The following is a 20,880-nucleotide window of genomic DNA, read 5'->3' as shown; positions in this document are numbered from 1 at the left end:
AGGGATACATCTCATTCTGAGCACCAGTCAGAGGCATCAAGAGTGGACCATATATTAAATTGATATAGATCTTTGTGACAATCTAGCACCTAAATATTAGATTTAGATTAGATTAGATTGTGAGCCCTTTTGGGACAGGGAGCCATTTAGTTATTTGATTTTTCTCTGTAAACCGCTTTGTGAACTTTCAGTTGAACAGCGGTATATAAATACTGTTAATAATAAATAATAATAATAAATATTTGAACTAAATCTTTTTGCTGCTATCTGTCTTTTTAAAAATCAGATCTGTAATGTTTTTCCTCCCTGTAGCATGTAGCACTTCTTACTCTCCCAAGAATAGAGCTGAAAACAAATGCAGAAAAAAATTCCATGTCAGATTGTATTTTGTGATGACAGGGCCACAACTTTTGCATTTAACTCGTCATAAAATCCTGGCCCTCTTGGAAAACTGGAAAACTATATTTTGCAGTTTTGAGAACCAGTTTTAATCTCTGTAGCCCCTGCTTCGTAAGTGCTTAAACCAGTGGTTCCCACAGGGGAGTTGGGAACCAGGTAAGTCTTTGTGGGGGTGAGGAGGGAAGGGGGCAGCGACCGTGCTGCGGCAATTGTACTGCCAGCAGGAGCAAGGGGCTTTTAAACTTATCTGGAGAGCAATGCTGGCCTTCTGCAGGGCCCTGGGGGGTTCACAGCCCCCTCTGCAGGCCTCTGTGCTTCAGCCCTTATCTGATCACAAATCAGAGATTAGATTAGAGTTTAAGCAGACAGCCCTTATCTCTGATCACAAGCCACTTCCAGTTTTCCGAAAGCCCCTTGTTCCCGATAGATAAGTGCTGCAATGTTGTCAGGGCACTCACTTCTGGGACACTTCTCTTAAAGGGGAATGGCCCTTTTCCAGTACCCCTGGATCCACCAGTTTAGAGAACCACTGGCTTAAACCATGCGACCGAATCTTCATTTGAATTTGATTTCAAGTGTGGAAAATTAATAAGATTTTAAACCTGTTTGAATTTTATCTGCAGAACCAGCGCTGAGGATTATCTACTTATTACTGTGACTAAAACTGATATATAAAATAATATAATACCAATGAACAATACTTGAATAATACTGAATGTACACATTGCCTTACCGCTTGTATCTGTGAAGTTCTGCTTAGTGACATTCGCTAGGAAGTCCACTGCTCGCCCTGTCTGCAGATGGTCATAATCATGCTCTTCTAGTTCAGAAAACTCCATTTCTAGAAAAAAAAAAAATTAATATGCAGTTGAGATGCATCAGTGATGTGGTATAAACTGAGGAATCCTGGCAGCACAATCCTAGGCATGTCTACTCAGTAGCAAGCCTCACTGAATTCAGTGAGACTTTCTCCCAGAAAAGAATGTATTGGATTGGGGCAGGAGGTCTGGTCTAGAGGGTAGAGCCTCCATTTGCCTGAAGATTAACATCCACAAGGTCGCCAGTTCGAGGCCACCGGCACCGTGCAACCTTGAAGCAGCTGGCAAGCTGCAGCTGAGCTGTTCCATCTGCTCGGAGCGTGGGAGGATGGAGGCCAGAATGTTAAACCAGATCGGAGTGTAACAGCTTGAATGTGGTGGTTCTTGAAAGAGAGAACCTTCTTTCAATTTGTAAAAATCCCTGCGTGGATTTAATAAGCCTGCCTGTGTAAACCGCCTTGAATAAAGTCTTGAATAAAGACCAAGAAAGGCGGTATATAAATACTGTATATTATTATTATTATTATTATTATTAGTGATGTATCTTTCAAGGAAGTCAAAACTAGCTTTCTGAGATCTTAGTGAAAGCAAATTTTAAAAGTGCTAATACTGACATAGCATACAAAATAGTGAAATTGGAAGTATTTGGGTCTTGCAGTGTCTAACTTTGACAAAAGCCCTGCTGGGAAACCTAACTATTTCAGAAATTTTGCAGACTGCAGATTTTCAAAGTGTTTTATTTATTATTAAGACATGTGTTTTATTTATTAGTGCATTATAGAGATCTAGATACTATTTCTGAACTCCATTAGCTTCCATGTGAATGACTGAGCACAGAAATTGAAGGGTCAGGCAAGATAAGAGAGTATCTCTAGGACAGCAAAAGCATCTTTACCTATGGCCCTTTAAGGAAAATAACTAGAGATCAACCGAAGCAATTCCTGAAGTTTTGTGAATGTTGTCATTCATATGTGAATGTTCACAATCCCAAACAACTTTTGTAAAAGTTCAGAGACTGTGAATGTTAACAGTTACCTAAATATTATTTGCCAGCATTATCTGATGTGTGTCTACAAAGTGAGAAAATGTATAAAGGTGTGTGCCCCTTAATGACCTTCTGGCCAGCGTCAGGTCACATATGTGACAGCCACCACTGGTCAGGAGGTCACATCCCCCAAGCCTCTGAAGCTGGAGAGAGCTCCCCTTGCCTCTGGAGGTTTTTCTGAGCCTCCCAGAGGCTCAGAATGCCCCAATCATGTGAGAGATGTGATTTCTGGTTTCCCTGAGGAAACTGGAAGTTGCGTCTCTTGCACAATTCCAGCATTCTGAGCCTCGCAGAGGCAGTGCATGGATGCGAGCTGCCTCTGGAAGGCTCAGAAAAGCCTCCAGAGGCGAGGGGAGTAGAGCTTCCCCTTGCCATCCGAGGTTTCGCACAGTGTCAAGCCCTGCTTGATTACAGGGATGCTGGTCTGCATCCCTGTCATTAAGCAGCACACGACTATCTAGTTTGGGACATCTGCTGAGAAATTCATCTGAAGTTGTCAATGTTCACTTGTATCAAGATTCAACAACTTTTGGACATTCACTGTGATATATAAATTCAAACTGAAATGTCTGACAAAGTACCAGACTAATTATTACCTGAATTAGCCTTGCGATGTCACCTGTGTAAATAAGGGCGCAATCCTAACCCGCGCTGGAGCAGGCGAGCCAGGAGGCTTGCACTGCATCCAATGTGGGATTGCAGCAAGCAGCGGCTCAGCCACAGGCAAGGGAAAGCTCTTCTCCTTACCTGTGGGTAAGGGCTGCATGCCCCTATGGCTCTCCTCGAACCTTTGCCACCTCCAGAGGTGGCGCAAGTCCAAGGAGAGCAGAGCGGCTTGAAGCCTCTCCGCTCGCCCCGGGGGCGGGGGTTGGGATCTGGCATAACCGCTGGGTCCCGGTCCTGTCCTCCCCCACCCAGTAGCCCCCTCCCTACGCCTACCTTTGCTGCTTATGTCGGCGCACTTGCGCCGACACAAGTGGTGGTGCGGGAGCAGCGGCGGAGGCTTCTGCCTCCATCTGCACGTCGGTGCATCTGAATGCGCCAATGCAGCTCCTGCCTAAGGAGGTGCGAATGTGCTTTACGGCACGTTTGCGACCCTCCAGGGTCACCTATACCTGCATAACTGCCGGTTAGCATTGTGCCCTAAGTTTTTCAAGGTGTGTTCTGATTACAGAATTGTATGCCATACAAGCAAATGATTAAATAAAATCATTTCCTCAATTCCTTATCTGAGTGTCACATATCTTAACTATGGGCAATAGACACATGATACGCAGATAATATATCTGTCAATATCTGTGTACATTTTTAAACCTTTAAAAGGTACAGTTAGCTAATATTTTAATAGTGCATTTACCTTTCTCCTTTATGGCTTCTGTAGATATATTTCCATTTGGTAGGACATTACTATTTCTCTGAAACAAACAAACAAATAAAATAATACATAAGCATCTTTTGTGTATATAGCATATAAATGTAGAATAAGGTGGAATATTTCTAATAGGGCCAAATTTTCAGTGATGAAATAGAATGTACATCACAGAGAAGAACAATGTTGTGAGGCTTATAGTTCAGGACCAAATCATTTAGCCCATTCAAAGGCATTGCCTTACTTGACCCTTTTCCTGTTATATAAAGATCCCTAAAATAGATAGGGTACTGTCACCAGCTGACCTGTGAAAATGAAAAGGATAAAGGCACATAATCAGTTCATTGCTGTGTAGAAGACCACTAGAGGTCGCCCCCTCCCTCCTCAGTTGTTACTTGGCAATGACAGATGTATAAGATATTCCATTATTGTCCTGACTGTTAGACAAGAGGGCTACCTTCAGCAGTCCAGCCTAGCCAGTCCCAGTAGCGTACCAAAGGGGGAGTTTACCCTGGATGCGCTCTGCAAAGGCGTGCCAGCATGCCGCTCTCTTTGAATGCCGGGTAGATCTGACTTCCCCAGAGGATCTCAAGGGTTACTTATGTAATTTTTTATATATCAGGTGGCCTATAAGTAAGGATGGGCAGACCGCAAGGAACTTGAACACCACTGATTGAGAATTACTTTCTGGTTTCTTTCTTCAAAATCAAGTTTCTTTTTACAGACTTGCAAACATTTTTGCATGACTGATGCAGAAGCACTGTGGCTCTTCTACGCCATTGTCTCACCCCTTCTCTTTTACAACTGGAGCATCTTTTTTTTTTTCTTTCCTTTCGGCAAGGTTGCTCCTTTTCATCTTTGAATATGGGCACAAAATCAGAATATTTAGCTTTTAAAGTTCTAAAAGCCCACACAAACAAGTCTGGGAAGAGGAAAACCATGTAAATGAAAACGCACAAAGATTTTTCAGGGCAAAATGGAACAAAGAAAGTCAGTGGATGGAAAGAAGTGAAGGTGGGTGATAAGTGGCTGGAAAAGATTCACACAACTGGCTGTGCTTATGTGGTTGCTTAATTTGCGCACACACCTTAGTGCGTTTGGGCTAGTGTAGGCTTGCACCATGGGGATCCTCTACTTTCTCGCTCTCTTTCTGGGTGTGTGTGTGTGTGTGAGAGAAAGTGACCTCAGAGTAATTTTCAGCACAATCAAGATTAATGCAGGATCTGGCCTAAATTTCCTATCACAAAATAATAGGTAGACTAGAGGTGGCAAGTCTCCTGATTTGACCTGAAGTGTCAAGGTTTTAACCTCTTTTTCAGGTTAAAAGTTCTAAAAGCTTTAGAAAAGGAGAAAACTCAGAAGTTAAGATGGGAGATCTCTTTTTCACTTTCTGGAGCAGAGTGTTACTAACAAAGCCAGGGCTGGCCTTACGAGCTTCGGGGCCCAATTGGAAACATTTTTGGCAGGGCCCCAGGTTCACAGCCAAGGTCAATTGAATCTTAGAGATTAAAAAAAAAATTATAGATTTTATATCTCTGTGGGAAGATGGAAAGCAACCAAAATTTGTGCTTAAAAAGTGCATGTAAGTTAATGAACCTAAGCAAATTTTAACATAAAATTACATACAAGACTAGATTACACAGAGAGCCCTTAGGCATAAGGCCTAATTGGGAGCAATTGGTCCAATTGGCTTAAAACCGGCCTTGAACAAAGCAGTGTTAGTTACCCATTGTTGTGGGTTGGTCTATGGGTTTGCCTAAGCAATGTGCTATCTGCATCTAGAATTTGAAAAAGAATATTACTGATTCTTTCCGCAGTTAATTTATGGGTGTTAATTTGTTAGGAAATGTTTTCTAGATACAGAGATCTCCTTCTAAAATTTGGAACCTAGGGAGAGCCCGCAGTGTTTGGAGAAAGGTGACCATCTCTCCAGCTTAAGGGAGGGCAATTATGTGTGGGGGGTGGATATGTGTGAGACAGAAAAAAATGGGTCTGCAATTTGGGGATAGAAACAGACTGAAGGAAAGAGTAAGAATGGTGAGTTAGAAGCATTTCGTGGAACTCTCTGCAGAGTCTTGACGTGGGGTAATGGAACTGCTGGAGTGCACATGATGCTTGCCACCACCTATGCTCTACATATATATTTGTAAATAAAGCAAATGTTACATAAACACTGCAAGTCTCAAATGCTTTCTCCTCCAAAGAAAACACAAGTAGCAATACTCCTGGAAGTTCTCATTGCCCAAGGAAATGGGGAGTGTTCATTTTTAAAACAATATTTTTAAATGAGTGGTAAACAGAGTAAGGATCCTGAACAATAAGGATCCAGAGTAAGGATCCTGAACAGTTGATGACATTGTAAACATCTACCTGTTCTCTAGAAAAGGGAACAGGTAGAAGGAGAGATGTTTACAATGTCACCAACTGCTGCCTGATGCCACCCTTAGCTACAACACATGCTTAGGCTCTACCCCTCCCCCCTGAGCCTCCAAGTTCAACCTGCACATGGACTGACAACCCTAAGTCATAGACACAGATGCTGTAGCTGACTCCCTGCTCTCTTTGACTAGCTGAATGAAATCTAGTGTATTCAGATGCCTAGTGCAATCTCAGGCACTCTTACTCTTTTTTGGCCCCGATCTCTCTTGTGGATTTTGTTTGGCTTCTTGGCGTGGCTTAGGCCCAGCTTGGTGCTCTTGAAAGAATCTAGGCGTTTCCTCATGGTCCTTTCAAAAATCTCCTTGTTTTGCTTATCATCTTCGTTTGGAGTTAATTCATGACGACTGTACAGATGTTTGTGCTGTCATGAAATAAACAAGAAGAACAGACAGTTGAAGCTAATATCCAGAATAAAGGGAACCAGCATTGCTTCTCACAACCATGATTTTCTTATCTTCTCCCATTGTACTCTGGATTTAAGGTAGCATTGAGGCATAAAACAATGAAGATTTTGAAAGCCTTTTCTGAATCAAAAGTTTCTTGGTAACACTGCTTGAAAAAGTTGGGATTATTGATTAAACTAATGTCTTTTTTCCCCCTCACAAAAAAGAGAGGAGCACACAAAACAGATTCCAGAAAAGAAGGAAAGTTCCTTAGTGTGCAGTCTATAAGTGTCTGCATTCTAAAATGAATCAAAAGCAAATCCAGAAGAATTACACAGGTAGGGGCATTTTGCATACAGTCCTAGCATGCATGTTCACACAGAGGTATACTAGGGGAGGTTCTGTACACAGTTTTGTGCTTGCACAAGAGGGTGCTAAGGAGGAAGCTCAGAAGCAAATCAGCATCTTTGGATGTAGTGTCATTTTTCTTGTGCACAGTGTTCTAGTGCAAGGTGTGAAACAGACAGCCCTTCAATGAACTGGAGACACCTCCTGCAGGCAGAAGGGCACCCAGCTCCCATGTTAGTAGGACTACCATTGTGAGCAACAGCAAGTCATGCTGACTGGTCTGAATGCCTCTATTTCCTCCTCAACTTTCAAAGATTGTATTCTTAAAGAGTCCCTTGACTCTGGTTTTAGAGCATTCTTATGGTGGACAGGCTCTCACCTCTTGCCTGGGCTTATACAGATACTGCTGTAGAGTATGGTGGGTGAACATATCCTCTGCATCTCGGATGCTTTTTCTTCTCTGCTCTAAAGCTTGCATATCAAGACAGACAGAACTGGCAGTTTCTCTTCTAAAGCAAAACAGACAAATACATGGTTTCTTTGTTTCCTGGTCACCAAGTAACAGAACTGGCAAATTTGGGACTCCTAAAGGTCATAGACAACTGAGAGCCCAATCCTGAGCTCTAAGGGCGCGCAGCTGCGGCGGCACTGAAAACGGCTGCCCCCATGGGAGAAAGGGACTTCTGTCCCCTTCCCCCCGGTAAAGAGAGTAGCCCCACAATGGTAAGAGCCTTTCTGACACGAAGGCTCAGGATCTGGTGGAGCGTCACTCCACCGGTCCCGCCTCCCTCCCTCCCCGCTCCCTCCCCCCGGCACGCCTCCCCCCATCACACCTCCTCCCTGCCCTCTGCCCGCCTCCCACTTCCCCAGAATGCCTCCTCACTGCCTCCCCCCACACCCCTGCTTTCGTCTCCATTGCTCAGTGGTCTGTGTGACTGCCAAGCGGCAGAGGCCAGGTGCCCAGCGCATCAAGCTCAAGATTGGGCTCTAAGTCTACACACAATACGTGATAAAAGCTCATGATCACAATCAGAAATGGCATTAGCTGGCAGTACAAGTCCATCAAAGGAAGCGAATGAGTGACAAGCAGACACCTGCTTCTTATTTTACCCTTAGCATCTGCACACAGGCAGAGCACTTTCAAAGAAAATCAAAGTGAATACACACTATATGTGATCTATCATCCAAAATGCATAAATCTGTTTCTAGTTACTTATTAGAATCAGAGCTGGACAGGAATAAAACCACCGAAATGTTTGAAAATTCCTTTATGTCAGAAAGTTCCCTATGTATAGAAAACTAGGACACCAGGAGAAAAAGTGGCTCTCCTCCCTGACATGCTAACTTCCATGAGCAAGTGGTTTTTCACATGGTGCAGAGTTGAAACATGCAATCCCATGCCTGCAATTTGAAATTGTACAGTCCAAGAACAGCTGAAGGAGTATATCACAGAGGCACAATCCAACCCAAGCAAGCACTTTGAACTTACTTCCATCTCAATGAGTAAGTTAGCATTAGATGTGCAGTACAACATTGTGGTTGGTCAGTGTTCCTGCTAAGTGGATTAAGGGGTGCTTTTTAAAGTGATGGTCCTCTTACAGTAGTAGAGGGAGAGCAACAATCCCTATTCAACACAGCATAGCATCTTTTCCAGTAGTTGTTTACTGGTGTCTCTGGTGCATCCTTTTTATACTATGGGCCCCACTGTGACAGGAGACTATCCTTCCATGTCTTTTGCTATGCAATTGTTTTGTGAACTGTGTTGTTGAAAAGCTATGTAACAAAAGCATTCTATGCGTGCCTCATCTACTTACAGCAACTGGGAGACAGAAGCATCTCCATTCATTTGATTAATAATGCTGAAGTCAACATTGGCTGTGTTGTCAATACTTGGAGAACGGATGAATGCCAGAGAACCTCTTCGTTCTCCCTGTTCAAGAAAAACACACAAAAGTACACATTACTGTCAGGTTTTCAGTTAGAGGACTCCTTAAAAAAATAACTTGAACGGCAAGTATTGTATCTTGAACTACAGAAAAGGAGCATAATTTCAAACTTCATTTTTCTTTGAAGTCTTCATATTTCCTAAACAGTACAATGTATATGGCAGAAATTAAATGTTTTAGGGTGCAATCTTGATGACATGTTGAGCCAGTACAGGACCCCTGCACTGGCTCCCAAGTGTCTCAAACATGCTGACTTGGGAGTTGACTGGGCCAGTGCGGAGGCCCACACGGGCCAGATTCGGACCCTGCACCAGCTGACAAGGTGAGTTTGTACTGGGTGGCACAGGGGGTAGCAGAGGGTGGCAGGAGGGAATTTTGGGGGTGAGAAGGGGGCATTTTGGGGCAGGGAGAGGGTGGGTCAGGACAGGCCAGGCCTTGAGCTCAACACAGGGCAAGGGGAAAAATATCTCCTCAAGCTTGCACCTAACTTGTGCTGGATACAGCGCCGGCCACTGTGGCCTGCCTGTTTCAGAGCAGGTTAGGATTGGGCTGCCTGAAACTGTTTATAAAAGTCACACTGATATTATTGCCTGATTTTGGAAACAACAACAACAACTAGGTATTTATGTACCGCCTTTCTGGTCATCGGATTACTCCTCTGATTTTATTCAAGGTGGTTTACATAGGCAGGCATTTCTAAATCCCTCAAGGGGTTAAGGTAAGCTCTTCAAAGTAAGTTACAATGATGGCAACTGGCACTATATTGTAAAGGATTTTTGCCATGGTAACTGTGTATTGTGAGGTGTACAAGTTCTAGATTTGTGTGGAACTCATGTACATCCCTGCTGAGTGACAGACATTAGATATATGTTATACCAGAAGTATGAAAAATCACTCCTGCTTTCCACACTTCTCTGCAGTGTGCCAAGATGTCTTTAGCTAACCAGGCCCAAGGTATACTCTCAAAATGTATGTTTCAGTGATTCTGAAGTGAAGGGCTTTGAAATCCAGGTATGCCAGATTCCTCTTTGCAGAAACCAAAAATTTTGCACATGTAACCTAAGAAAATCACATCATGATATGTATAGTAATATGTTGATCTCCAGAGGTTACAAAAAGTTTTAAATTCTAGTGGGAGTTTGTTATTCACAACTACTTACATAGATAAGTTGTTCAAAGAGCTCATTGTTCACAACTACTTATATTAAACTTGATCCTTCCCAACTTAGAGCACCAATCCTGGGCTCGACGGGCCAGCTTACTGCCGGTGCGCACTGTCGCAAACATGCCGTAAGGCAGGTATGTGAGGCTTACCTCACATCCGCTCCACGAGATCCAGAGCGTTCATGCGGGGCTTGGCGCCCTACACAAATGCTCTTCTCTCACTGCCAACCCATTGCAGAGCTATTTCCCTTACCCGGGAGAAGGGGACAAAAGTCCCCTTCTCCTGAGGTGCTACCAGTGGCTGCCATGGGCACGCTGATGCAGCGTCAGCCGTTTTCGATGCCACTGCAGCCGTGTGCCATGGGAGGGCAGGACTGGGCTGCCCTGCAGCTACTACCACGTTATACTGCTTGTGCCATGCTGCCATGAGGACTTACTGCTTTGAGAAGTCTCTCTACTGTCTGGCACATAAGATCATGGGAATAATTCAGCCAAAGTTAAGTAATTACAATAGAACAGAGTTACAATATTTGACTCTGATTTCCAACTGAAATCAGTTGGATGAAAAATGTAACTTTAGCTGGATTGTGCTGTATGTGTATTACCAACATAGTACTAATTCAGCACCTTGAAGAGACAAATCTAAGCAAGGCAGTGGCATCTTGAATCACAACATATATTTAGAATCACCTCAGCTACATAGCTAATGGCATCCTTCAAGTTGAGGTCTCGGAAAACTTTGAGAATCTGGTCTCTGGATTTCTGAGCAGATCTTCTCATCAGTGCTTTGCTGAGGATTTCTCTGTCAAAATTGGACCACCTAACAATTTAAATAAACAATATAAAGCATGAATTAAATGGACATGTTTGGAAAAGCTCTCTTCCAGAGCACTTCTAGCTCTCTTGTTTTGCTATATCTCACAATGAGAGAAATACTAGAATCACATAATGCTAGAATTTGAACCTTGAGGACATCTAGTCCAGTTCCTGCTCAGTGCAGGCAACTGCTACAGCATCCTTGACAGGAAATACAGTGGGACTTTGGTATCCATGGATCCAGCATCTGCAGATTTGATTCACTGCGGATGCCAGCAGATACCAGTGTCCACATTTAAATGCTTTTAACAAGAAAAAAGCACCAAAATCACATTTCCTACCTTTGTACGGTCAAACTGTGCCATTTTCCTGAATCGTGATTCATTCTGAGGTGACACTGGAAGGAGCAAGGAACCTCCGTGTGACCTGGAAGTGGGTCTTTCAGACCTAAAAATAGCTACAGAGGCTGGGAAATGGCACAGTTTCACCACGTGAAGGTAGGAAGCACAGTTTGGACACTTGTTAAATGGAGACACCAGTATTCACGGATTTTGGTTTCTACAGGGGGTAGAAGACCTTTTTCACAAATATGAGAGTTCCTTCCCAAATCAGGCCAACAGAAAATATTATCATAATGAAAATGAAGCCAACAATTAGGTCAAAATCACCAGAGGAGAATCTTGCTCTGAAAAAATGATAAGAGGAATCACTGCAATGATACCTGTGAACTGGCTGTGCTCATCCTACACCTTTATGGAGCAGTTTTATTTGTTCTTTTCTTGCATGAGAGATTCCTAGCTCCCTAACATATGCTCAAAAAACACAGCCCCTGCTGCTGCACTGTGGCTTGTGTGAACTTCATGCTGCTCCAACTTGCCACACTTGGGAAGATTTGGGAATGCCACGCTTGGGAATCTGCTGCTGCTGGACAAAGCCCAGCAAAGATGTTGGTAGCATTCATGAGCAGCTGGCCCCTGAATTGGGTGGCAAGTCCCTTCCTGTGTTGGGTTCATCAAGAGCCAGCCACGACAAAATGAAGGCATGCAACATTTTCAAGATGGATATTCTAGCAAGGGAGTCTTTTGAATTTATCTTCCAAGAACAGTGTGTTAGCAGAAGATAATGGAGTTTAACTTTTAATTGCCTCACAAGTTTACTTTTCCAAGTGGAGTAAAATGCAAAATAAGAGAAGAAGTCTTTGTGGCTGATAATGAGAGAATGCAATATGCAGACTTCTGAATTGTTTCTACTGATACAGCAGAGCTGTAACTCTGGTTTGAAAAGACTGAGAAAAATGTCAATAATTCCAGGGCTTGAGACAAAGATTTTCCCCAGGTTGTTGTCTATGACATTAACCATGAATTACGGGTTGGTTATTAGACGGCTGTAAATCAAACGATTATATCTTGCTACTAGAGTCGTTCTTTCCCTTCATTTAAAATTGTTCCATTCCAATGAGATAAGTATGCCCAACTCCACTTACTTGTCTCGCAGGTAGTTGTGTCCTATTTGACCAGATATATCTTCAATAGCTGAAAGAATGTGGTCAAAGGCCTGTGAAAACAGAGCATAAAATGAACCTTTATCTGATCATCAGCAACAGCGCCATAAAACAGCTTAAAATATAGTAGGGACCCAATTTGGATGGGGAACACACTGCTGATAAAACAATCAGCACTGTGGGCATTATTCTTGGTTTCAGCAGCATAACTGATCAGGTACTCTCCTGACAACTTGGGGTTGTGAACCTACTCCATCTACACAAGGAGAAACATATTGGGAGGACCTACATAGCACAGCCCTTCCTTCCCCTGAACCACTGCTCCCTGTGGAGTATGTCTTCACTGTGCTACACCAAGCACACTGCATGCAGCATGTCAAGTTATTCTCAAGAACATAAGAAGAGCACTGCTGGATCAGACCCATCTAGCCCATCATCCTGTTTCTTACAGTGGCCAACCAGATGACTCTGGGAAAGCCCACAAGAAGAGATGAGGACATTTTTCCAAGTGGTAATATTCATAAAGTGTTATTAGAAATAAGCTGGTTTTGAATGAAAAAATACAAGATCTTTTTTCATTGTATTGTACTATAAGAAACACAATTTTCCTTAATGGGTCGCTGTTGGTTCCAAATGTGACCCTACTTACCCTTCCATGGAGTTTCTCATTCAGTGTGGGCTCTCGGTCCTCACGTCTTTTCACTTTCAACCACTGCACCAAAGGCTTAATTGTCAAACCCTGTGGAAGAAAATGGACATGTTTTCTTCACTTAAAAAAATGGGAAACTACCAATCCTTACAAATACTGACATGCTGGAGCATATGTAAACATTTGCCTTAGTTGCATGGCTCTCTCATGAAATATTGACGTTTATAAATACGCTGAATTCTAACATGGAAGCTTCCAGTTTCAGCACAGAGCAAATTGTTTATTGTCCCAAGTGATGCAAGGTGAAAATATACGTAAAATAGGATCGTTTCTAGGATAGAACAATAGGATTGTTTCTAAAATTATGAAGATTTTTATGTCTGCAACTCACTGACATAATATAGAAACTGCAGTTAAGATATGCTTTTGATACTTTTTTGGACCTGCTGAGACTTTACTTCCTAAACATGGCGCAAGTGGGAAGGAGTCTCAAAGTTTCTATGCACTCAGTACCCTGCCCACCTGCCCTGCCCTTCCTCTTCCCAGGTAGAAAGAAAGCATACATACGAATGTAGCATTCATCTGAGTCAGACTGAACAAGTTCTTCAGCTCCCATTCTTGAAAGAAAGAAAGAAAGAAAGAAAGAAAGAAAGAAAGAAAGAAAGAAAGAAAGAAAGAAAGAAAGAAAGAAAGAAAGAAAGAAAGAAAGAAAGAAAGAAAGAAAGAAAGAAATTACCTGGAATATAACAGTAAAAAACACAACAATGATAGTTGTGCTGACAAACAGATTTTTGTCTTTGACTTGGTTTCCATCCAAAAGTACCACTAAAGCAAAGGCAACAGCACCACGGAGTCCACCATATGACATCACCACTTGGTCTATTATTCCCAGCTGGACCATACGATAGTGGTTTAGAACCCACGTCTGTAGAATTACACCTGTTAAAACAATATTATGGTAACTAAAGGCTGCACAACCACATTCCTTTCGGAATTAGGAAAGGTATGACCGCTGAAGCATCACAGAGCAAAGCTATTGCTATAATACAAGGCTTCTTTCCTAGGCAAAGGCTGCTTTCTTGATCACAGAGACACAGTTAATGCAGAAGCCAGAAAGATTATTGTCATGATTGAGTTCTACATACAGATGAGACATATCCATTCAGTTCAACAGGGGCTGGATGAACACTGCAATGTGCGGTACGCACAGAACTTCTTTGCTAGTCTGGGTCACTTACCTTAAAATAATAAACATTGCTATAAAAGATTTTAATTGCTTTCCATTGTCAATCTTTCTGGCATTAACTGCAACTATGCTCGCTCTGTCAGCATGCTAAAAATTAAATACTATCATAGGAATCAGCTGCTTTGACATTATTCTTATGCTGACTAAATATTATCACATTAATATACACGTAAACTTCCTAACTGCAGATTGTCTGATCTCACTGCCGAACTGATCTTCAAAGTGCTCACATAAGAGATGAAATAAATTTTGGAGCTACTGGAGCTGCTGGAAAACTGGAATAACCACTTGAAGTGGAAGGCACAAACAGAACTGGTACCAGGCAAGGGGGCAATGCCTGGGGCTCATGGATGTTTAAAAGCCTCACCAAGCCAAGCCCTAGGCCAGACATATCACCTATTCTACTTTCCTTGCAGCATCACTCCCAGTGCTCAAAAATCAGCAAGGAGGGCAGATTAAGCGTGATGGGAGTGATGCAAGCAGCACACTTGCTGGGATAGGGACAAGCCTCTCAATGAGTGGGGTTGCAGTTCTCAAGCATGGGATTGAATAAAAAACAGCCCTTTACTGAATGGCTTTACTGAATTTGCAGCCCTTATCTGAAACCAGTTTTTACGTAATTTAAGCAGTCGTGAAGGCAAGATGCCTGGCAAATCAAGCCTAAGATTCTGGCTTATTTTCTACTTAGCTGGTAAGATAACACTCAGGAGTCCAGAAATCTGAATTCACTAGTAATCTTAGCAGGGGTAAGAATCAGTTTTCTTACCAATGGCTCTGTAGACAGAGATGAAAACCAATGTCAAGAGTATGAAAGCTGTGTTCCAAGTCCAGATTCTAGGATCAACCGCTGAGATCCCCAGGAACATGAAAATAATCGTCTCTGCACCACTAGCTAACATCTTCATGGTGTATCTCACCGTGGTGGCAGACTGTTCTGAAATATTTGCTTTGACATATTTCTGACAGCAGATGCCACAGAAAGTTATACTGGAAAAAAACAGAACAAACACCTTATTACTATATTCTCATAATAACCATTCTCCACAGTCTGCTAAATGCTTATATGTTGAAATAAATTTAACATTTCTCTCTCTCTCTCTCTCCCCCCCTTCCCCCACTCTACATATAAACATTTACATTTATATGTATGAGATAGGCCAAACTAGACAATGGACACAGAGCAACATATAGATGCTTGTGCCACCTTCCCATGAAGATGATTTTTCACTCTGCAGTTTCTCTTTATGCTATAGTTCTTATATTTACAGCCAATCTCCTAATGTGGCTGGAGCGCTTAAAAGGATATTACATAACATAACAGCAACACAGTATTCCAGCCCTTGGAATGGTCTTCTGCTTTTAGCAAGCCTAATGAATTTGGGACATTCTCCCCAAGATTCCATGAATGAATCTTTGGGCACAATCTTATCCAGCCTTCCAGTGGTGATGCAGCCATGCCAATTTAGTGTGCACTGCATCCTGCAGTGGGGGAAGAGGCAGTCACAAAGGACTCCTCAAGTTAAGGGAACATTTGTTCCCTTACATTGGGGTTGCATTGCAGTTGCATCAGGGCTGGAAAGTTAGATAGGATTGGGCTGTTGGTCTTTTTAAAATCAGTTGGTTCACTTTTTAATCCAGCTAAAAATTACATTCATTTTTCACTCTTCTCTGGCAACATTAGAAAGAATGAAGAAATAATTAACAGAAACTTACGCAAGAATAGCAGAAAGTGAGAGCATCTCAGCTGTCAGGTAAGACAGATAGGAGATGACAAACACAAATCCAGGTTCAATTATTCTGACATGCTTTGTGAAACGAGTGACAAATGACAGCAGGAATGCAAAGATGACTCCAACTAAAGTACCTCCTATGCTCACCACAAAGAAAGACACTGCAACAACAAAAAAAAACACACACGTATAAATCCCACTGAATTTCTGAAAGCAAGGTACTGTAGGGTGACTTCTTGACCCTATCTGATGGCTGGCAGAGTTAGAGAAATGCAGGTGTCCAGAAGTTTGGCCTAGCTCAGGCGTCTCCAAACTACAGCCACATCCAGCCCACCACAAGATTTCATTTGGCTCACAGCAACATTTTTTTTTTGTCAGAGCATTTGTTAATATTTGACATTTTTACTCATTATATATGATTTCTCAGTTTAAGAGTTTCTTTGTAATTGTCCTGTTTCTCTTTTGTTCTGAATCATATCATGCTGAACACAAAAAAAAGTCAAAATAAAACTTATTCATTCATTTAAATTTCATTCATTCATAATTTTTTCGGCCCATGAAAATGTGTAAATATAAAATATGGCCCTCATACTGAAAAGTTTGGAGACCCCTGGCCTAGCTCATCAGTTCCAACGTTACATTCTTGAACCCTTACTCCTCCAAGATTTGTGTTATATTTTTGTGACTGCTATGTGGCGTATTCCTGACATCCTGTGGCATCCGTCATACCTGTAGTCTCTAGGTCAGTGGGTCTCAAACTTTTGAGCATTTTTTAAGATCACAGTCTAGAACAGCCATTTTCAACCACTGTGCAGTGGCACACTGGTGTGCCACGAATAGTCCCCAGGTGTGCCACCAGAATTTGGGAGAGGGCCATTTATTAGTAGGGCCAATGGGGGATGTGAGCCCCCATAGACAGCAAGGTGTGCCTTGTCAGTTGTTAAAAAACTGATGGTGTGCCTTGACCATTTTAGTGCCTTGACAGTGTGCCATGAGATGAAAAAGGATGAAAATCACTGGTCTAGAAGGACCCACTTAGCTTTACGAGATTTTAAAAAAAGTATCCCTACCAAGTGGCTGGTCAAGCCTCTGTTTTTATCCTTTTTACTATTGGGGGAACCGCCTTCTGGAGAGTTTATTGACCTCCACACCCATCGGATTGGGACCACTCTGGTGGCACTGAGTTTGGCCTGCTTTTGAAATGCACAGTTGCCTACTCATGAGTAACCACACACATACTGCTCTTTTTGGTTTCCATAGGGCTCAGTACATTTTCCTTGCCAGCTATCAGGTTATCGGTTTTGCACCCTACTAAAAATCGACCCACTGTTTGGGAACCACTGTTCTAAGTAACTCCAGGGATAATGAGAATATGTCTCCCTACCAAGTATGATGCATCTATGTATCAACAGAAGCATATAAAGTGACTTAGTATATTTAGTGTTGTTGGCCAAATCCTCAAGTGGAGATTGTGCCTACACCTTTAAGTGTTCCCAGACAGAACAAAGCTACTGCTACTCTGGGAGAGTTTGAGAGCCACTAAGTACTTGCATGGGCGGGGGGGGGGGGAGGCAGTGGAGGCGGGGGAAAGGCAGCAGTGCAATCTCCAGGATCACGCCTCCCATGCGGGCTGCAGGGGCTTGGGTGCACTTACCCAAGCCTCCTGCAGCCTCCCCAGGCTGCAGGGAGCCCGGCGCGACCTGCAGCAGGGCTCCCCGCAGCAGTGAAAGTAAATGTGGAGCGATCGCGCCCCGCCTTAGTGGAGCACAATCGCTCCGCATTTACTTTCACTGCTGCGGGGAGCCCTGCTGCAGGTCTCGTGGGGCTCTCCGCAGCCTGGGGAGGCTGCAGGAGGCTTGGGTAAGTGCACCCAAGCCCCTGCAGCCCCCCTAGGCAGTGCGATCCTGGGGATCATGCCACTGCATCCTTCCTGCCTCCAGGTTGCCCCCTCCCCTTAAGGGGGCAGAGGCCAGGGCACACAGGCTGGGGCGTCATGACGCCACAGTTTGAAAAGCCCTGCCATAGACTGTTGACAATGATGTAAAAAGCTTTAAAATACTACTCACCTACACCTTTGACACAGTCTAAACCAGTCACATTTCCAGCTCCTATTGAAACAAAGGATTCAAAAACGTTGTATAGCACCTAAGGGGAAAATGAATTGGTGATTTCCTGAATAAATGGGAGATAGCACTTTCTGAAACCATACAAGATGCAAGTACATTATACAATATTATTCCAATCACAGTGTTTTATCTGCTGCTCTTTAGTATTTGCAAATTACAGTGAAGTCACATCAATTTATGAAGATTCAGCTATATGCACTTGGCAAACAGTTGAAATACCATGGGCAACTTCACTCAGTGAGTGTATGCCCTGGCGTGAGAATGAGATGGGAGATGTGTATCTGAAGTTCCCTCAGTTGGTCTCAGTTCCTGAGTGCCTACATAGTGTGATTCTAGTTTTAAAAGTTAAAGAGCATTTTTTGTACAACACAGCCCCTAAACACAATGATTTAAGGGGTTTTTAAGAGTAATTTTGACTATATGAGATTTTCACCTTATGCGCTGACTTTAGACCCTTTCCCCTGCATAAGATGCAACTGTACTGTAATTTTTTTTTTTAAAGTCAAATCTGTTTTCCATGTGCTTATGCTAACTTCTAAGATGGTATTTAACTCTATGTGGAATACAGTAAAATAGCAATGAAACAGGCCTAAGGAAATGTCCAGTTCAATCAGGTGATAGACTTTACATTCCAACAGCACACTGCAAATGTTATCAGCACTGTAAGATAGGCCAGGATTATCTCTACATTGTAGTTTGGGAGATGGGCTCAGGCTGAAACAACAATGGCTTGCTGAAAGCCCCCTAGTGATTATCTAGCTGAGGTGAGATTTGAACTAGAGACTTCTTGATATTCCTCTCTCCAGTTGACTCTGGGAGGGGGACTAGGAATCTCTTAGAGAGAATTCTGCCTCACCTAACGTTGGTTCCTAAGGGCCCATTCTGAAGAGTGCGTGCCGGCTTACCGCTGGTGCACACTGTTGCAAACATTCCATAAGGCGTGTTCGCGGGCCCTAGCACAGGTGGAGCGCCAGTGCTAGCCCAGTACTGGCTGGCACTGGGTTAGCTCCGGTGGAGCACCGGAGCTCTGCTGCTCAGCGGTCGCATGGACCACCGGGCAGCGGAGAGGTAGATGGCGGTGGGGGGGGGAGGTGAGGAGTAGGCGTTCCAGGGTGGGGGGAGGTGGAGGGAGGGCAGGGAAAGGGAGTGGAAGAGGCGTGCTGGGGGGAGGGAGTGGGATGGGAGGGAGGCGAGACTGGTGGAACTTTGCTCCACTAGATACCGAGCCTCCGTGTCGGGCCATCTGTCCAACACGGAGGCTCTAAATTCTATGCCAAACCTTGGGTTGTCATAGAATCGAGTAGCCCCTTTTGCGGGGCTACTCATTTTACCCGGGGGAAGGGGATTCACCTGAAGAAGCGGCGGCGGCTGCCTGGGGCGGCTGGATGCAGCAGCAGCCATTTCTGGCACCACTGCAGCCCCGTGTACTGGGTAGCTCAGGACTGGGCTGCCCGACTCTTTGGGAGAAGCCATGAAAAACTAAACCAAATCCAGTATATGTCTGTAGTATAAATTTGCCCTTAGCTGCTACATTAAGGGTGCAATCCTAAACACAATTACAAGGGAACAAAAAGTTGCATTAACTCCCATGGGAACACAGAACAGGGGTGGCCAACCTCTCACAGATGACAAGCTGTACCTGCTGAAATTCTATCTTCTACACCATTGTTCAAGGTCCAGGAGTTCTAAAGTTGAAAGGTTGGCTATCCTGACATAGACAGTATCTGGCTGCATGGCTGCAATCCTATGTGTGAGAGTAAGTCCCACTGAACTGTGTGTGGGGTTTCAGGTTATACCTGTCAAATAAGGTTCTGTTTCCTGCCTAATAGTTGTCTAAAAGCACCATCTTATGCCTGTCTACCCAGAACTAAGTCCAACTGATTATTATTAATATAATATAATAATATATTAAGAATTCATTGGAACTTGCTTCCAGGTAAGCATGTATAAGATGGTTACTTTGCCAGTAACTGTTACCTCTTCCACCAGCAACAGTACAGTACAGTATTAATCTGCAATCTGGACTATTCAGTGCATTCATGATTTATCAGAGTTCCACTAGTCATTAATTCAGAATCAAGTTTTCATAAATTATATTTAGTTTGATGTCAAAACAAGATCTTACCACAGTCACAGCATCATTAAGCAAAGATTCTCCAAAAACAATGATGAAGAGGACATCATTGACATGGACTTCTTCAAATACAGCCAGCACAGCAACAGGATCCACAGCAGCTATCAGACTGCCAAACAAGAGGAAATCCAGCCACCCACTTTGAAGTGGGCCTAGAAGAATAAAGCAAACAATATTAGGAACTCTTGTCTTTCCTTGATATATATAAATAATAGGGCTCTTTTGCAATAGGCCACTTTGGCCCCAATGTTCTCAAGTGCAAATGAGGAGTTCCATGAAGCCAGCAAGGAAAGTTCAAAGGAGCACACTATTAGCAACTGTTTTACATTACTAGGCCAAAAGATGGTCCAAAGAAGAAGCTTCAAGTAAGCTGCATGGTTAGACCTGCAATGGTTCTATCATTATAACTTTGATGTCAAAGTTATTCATAAGAACTCACCCAACCCTTAGAAAATGTCTCACCAGATAACGTTCCAAAACTAAACCTTCAAAATTCTTAATTTGGAAACATGGGGAAATTCCATCAAGTCCCTTAATCTTAATCAAGCCTTAATCTTAAATACAAATGCCTTTGTATTTGAGGTAAAAAAAGTAGTGCATTATTTATTTTACTGTCTCCTAGAGAAAGAGTCAAGACAAAGATTTATTTCTGCATTTTGAACAATTAGGCCTTACAGAGGCCCAGAAAATTAGTCTTCTTTCCGATACAGACACAAAGGATAGCTCAGTTTGCTAATGATGCTGAAAATCTTGCTGCTTTTTAAAAA

The 20,880-nt window shown here is 43.0% G+C and overlaps 1 protein-coding gene across 1 annotated transcript in view; it reads right to left on the bottom strand.

Annotated features, from left to right (window-relative positions):
- The window catches only part of SLC9A3 (solute carrier family 9 member A3), a 56,196-nt gene that overhangs the window by 573 nt on the left and 34,743 nt on the right, over nt 1-20,880 (bottom strand). The window contains exons 3-15 of the mRNA XM_066629199.1: nt 20,105-20,265; nt 17,920-17,998; nt 15,837-16,014; nt 14,890-15,110; nt 13,614-13,816; nt 12,878-12,967; nt 12,211-12,281; nt 10,602-10,731; nt 8,616-8,731; nt 7,181-7,310; nt 6,255-6,431; nt 3,620-3,677; nt 1,133-1,240 (exon numbers count right to left, since the gene is read on the bottom strand). Coding sequence (XP_066485296.1) covers nt 1,133-1,240; nt 3,620-3,677; nt 6,255-6,431; nt 7,181-7,310; nt 8,616-8,731; nt 10,602-10,731; nt 12,211-12,281; nt 12,878-12,967; nt 13,614-13,816; nt 14,890-15,110; nt 15,837-16,014; nt 17,920-17,998; nt 20,105-20,265 — 1,722 coding nt within the window. The remainder of the gene's footprint in view (nt 1-1,132; nt 1,241-3,619; nt 3,678-6,254; nt 6,432-7,180; nt 7,311-8,615; nt 8,732-10,601; nt 10,732-12,210; nt 12,282-12,877; nt 12,968-13,613; nt 13,817-14,889; nt 15,111-15,836; nt 16,015-17,919; nt 17,999-20,104; nt 20,266-20,880) is intronic.

This window comes from Tiliqua scincoides, chromosome 5 (assembly GCF_035046505.1).
Source record: "Tiliqua scincoides isolate rTilSci1 chromosome 5, rTilSci1.hap2, whole genome shotgun sequence".
Classification (NCBI taxonomy): Eukaryota; Metazoa; Chordata; class Lepidosauria; order Squamata; family Scincidae; genus Tiliqua; species Tiliqua scincoides.
The sequence above is the reverse complement of the archived record's forward strand: the minus strand, read 5'-3'. Positions and strand labels throughout refer to the sequence as shown.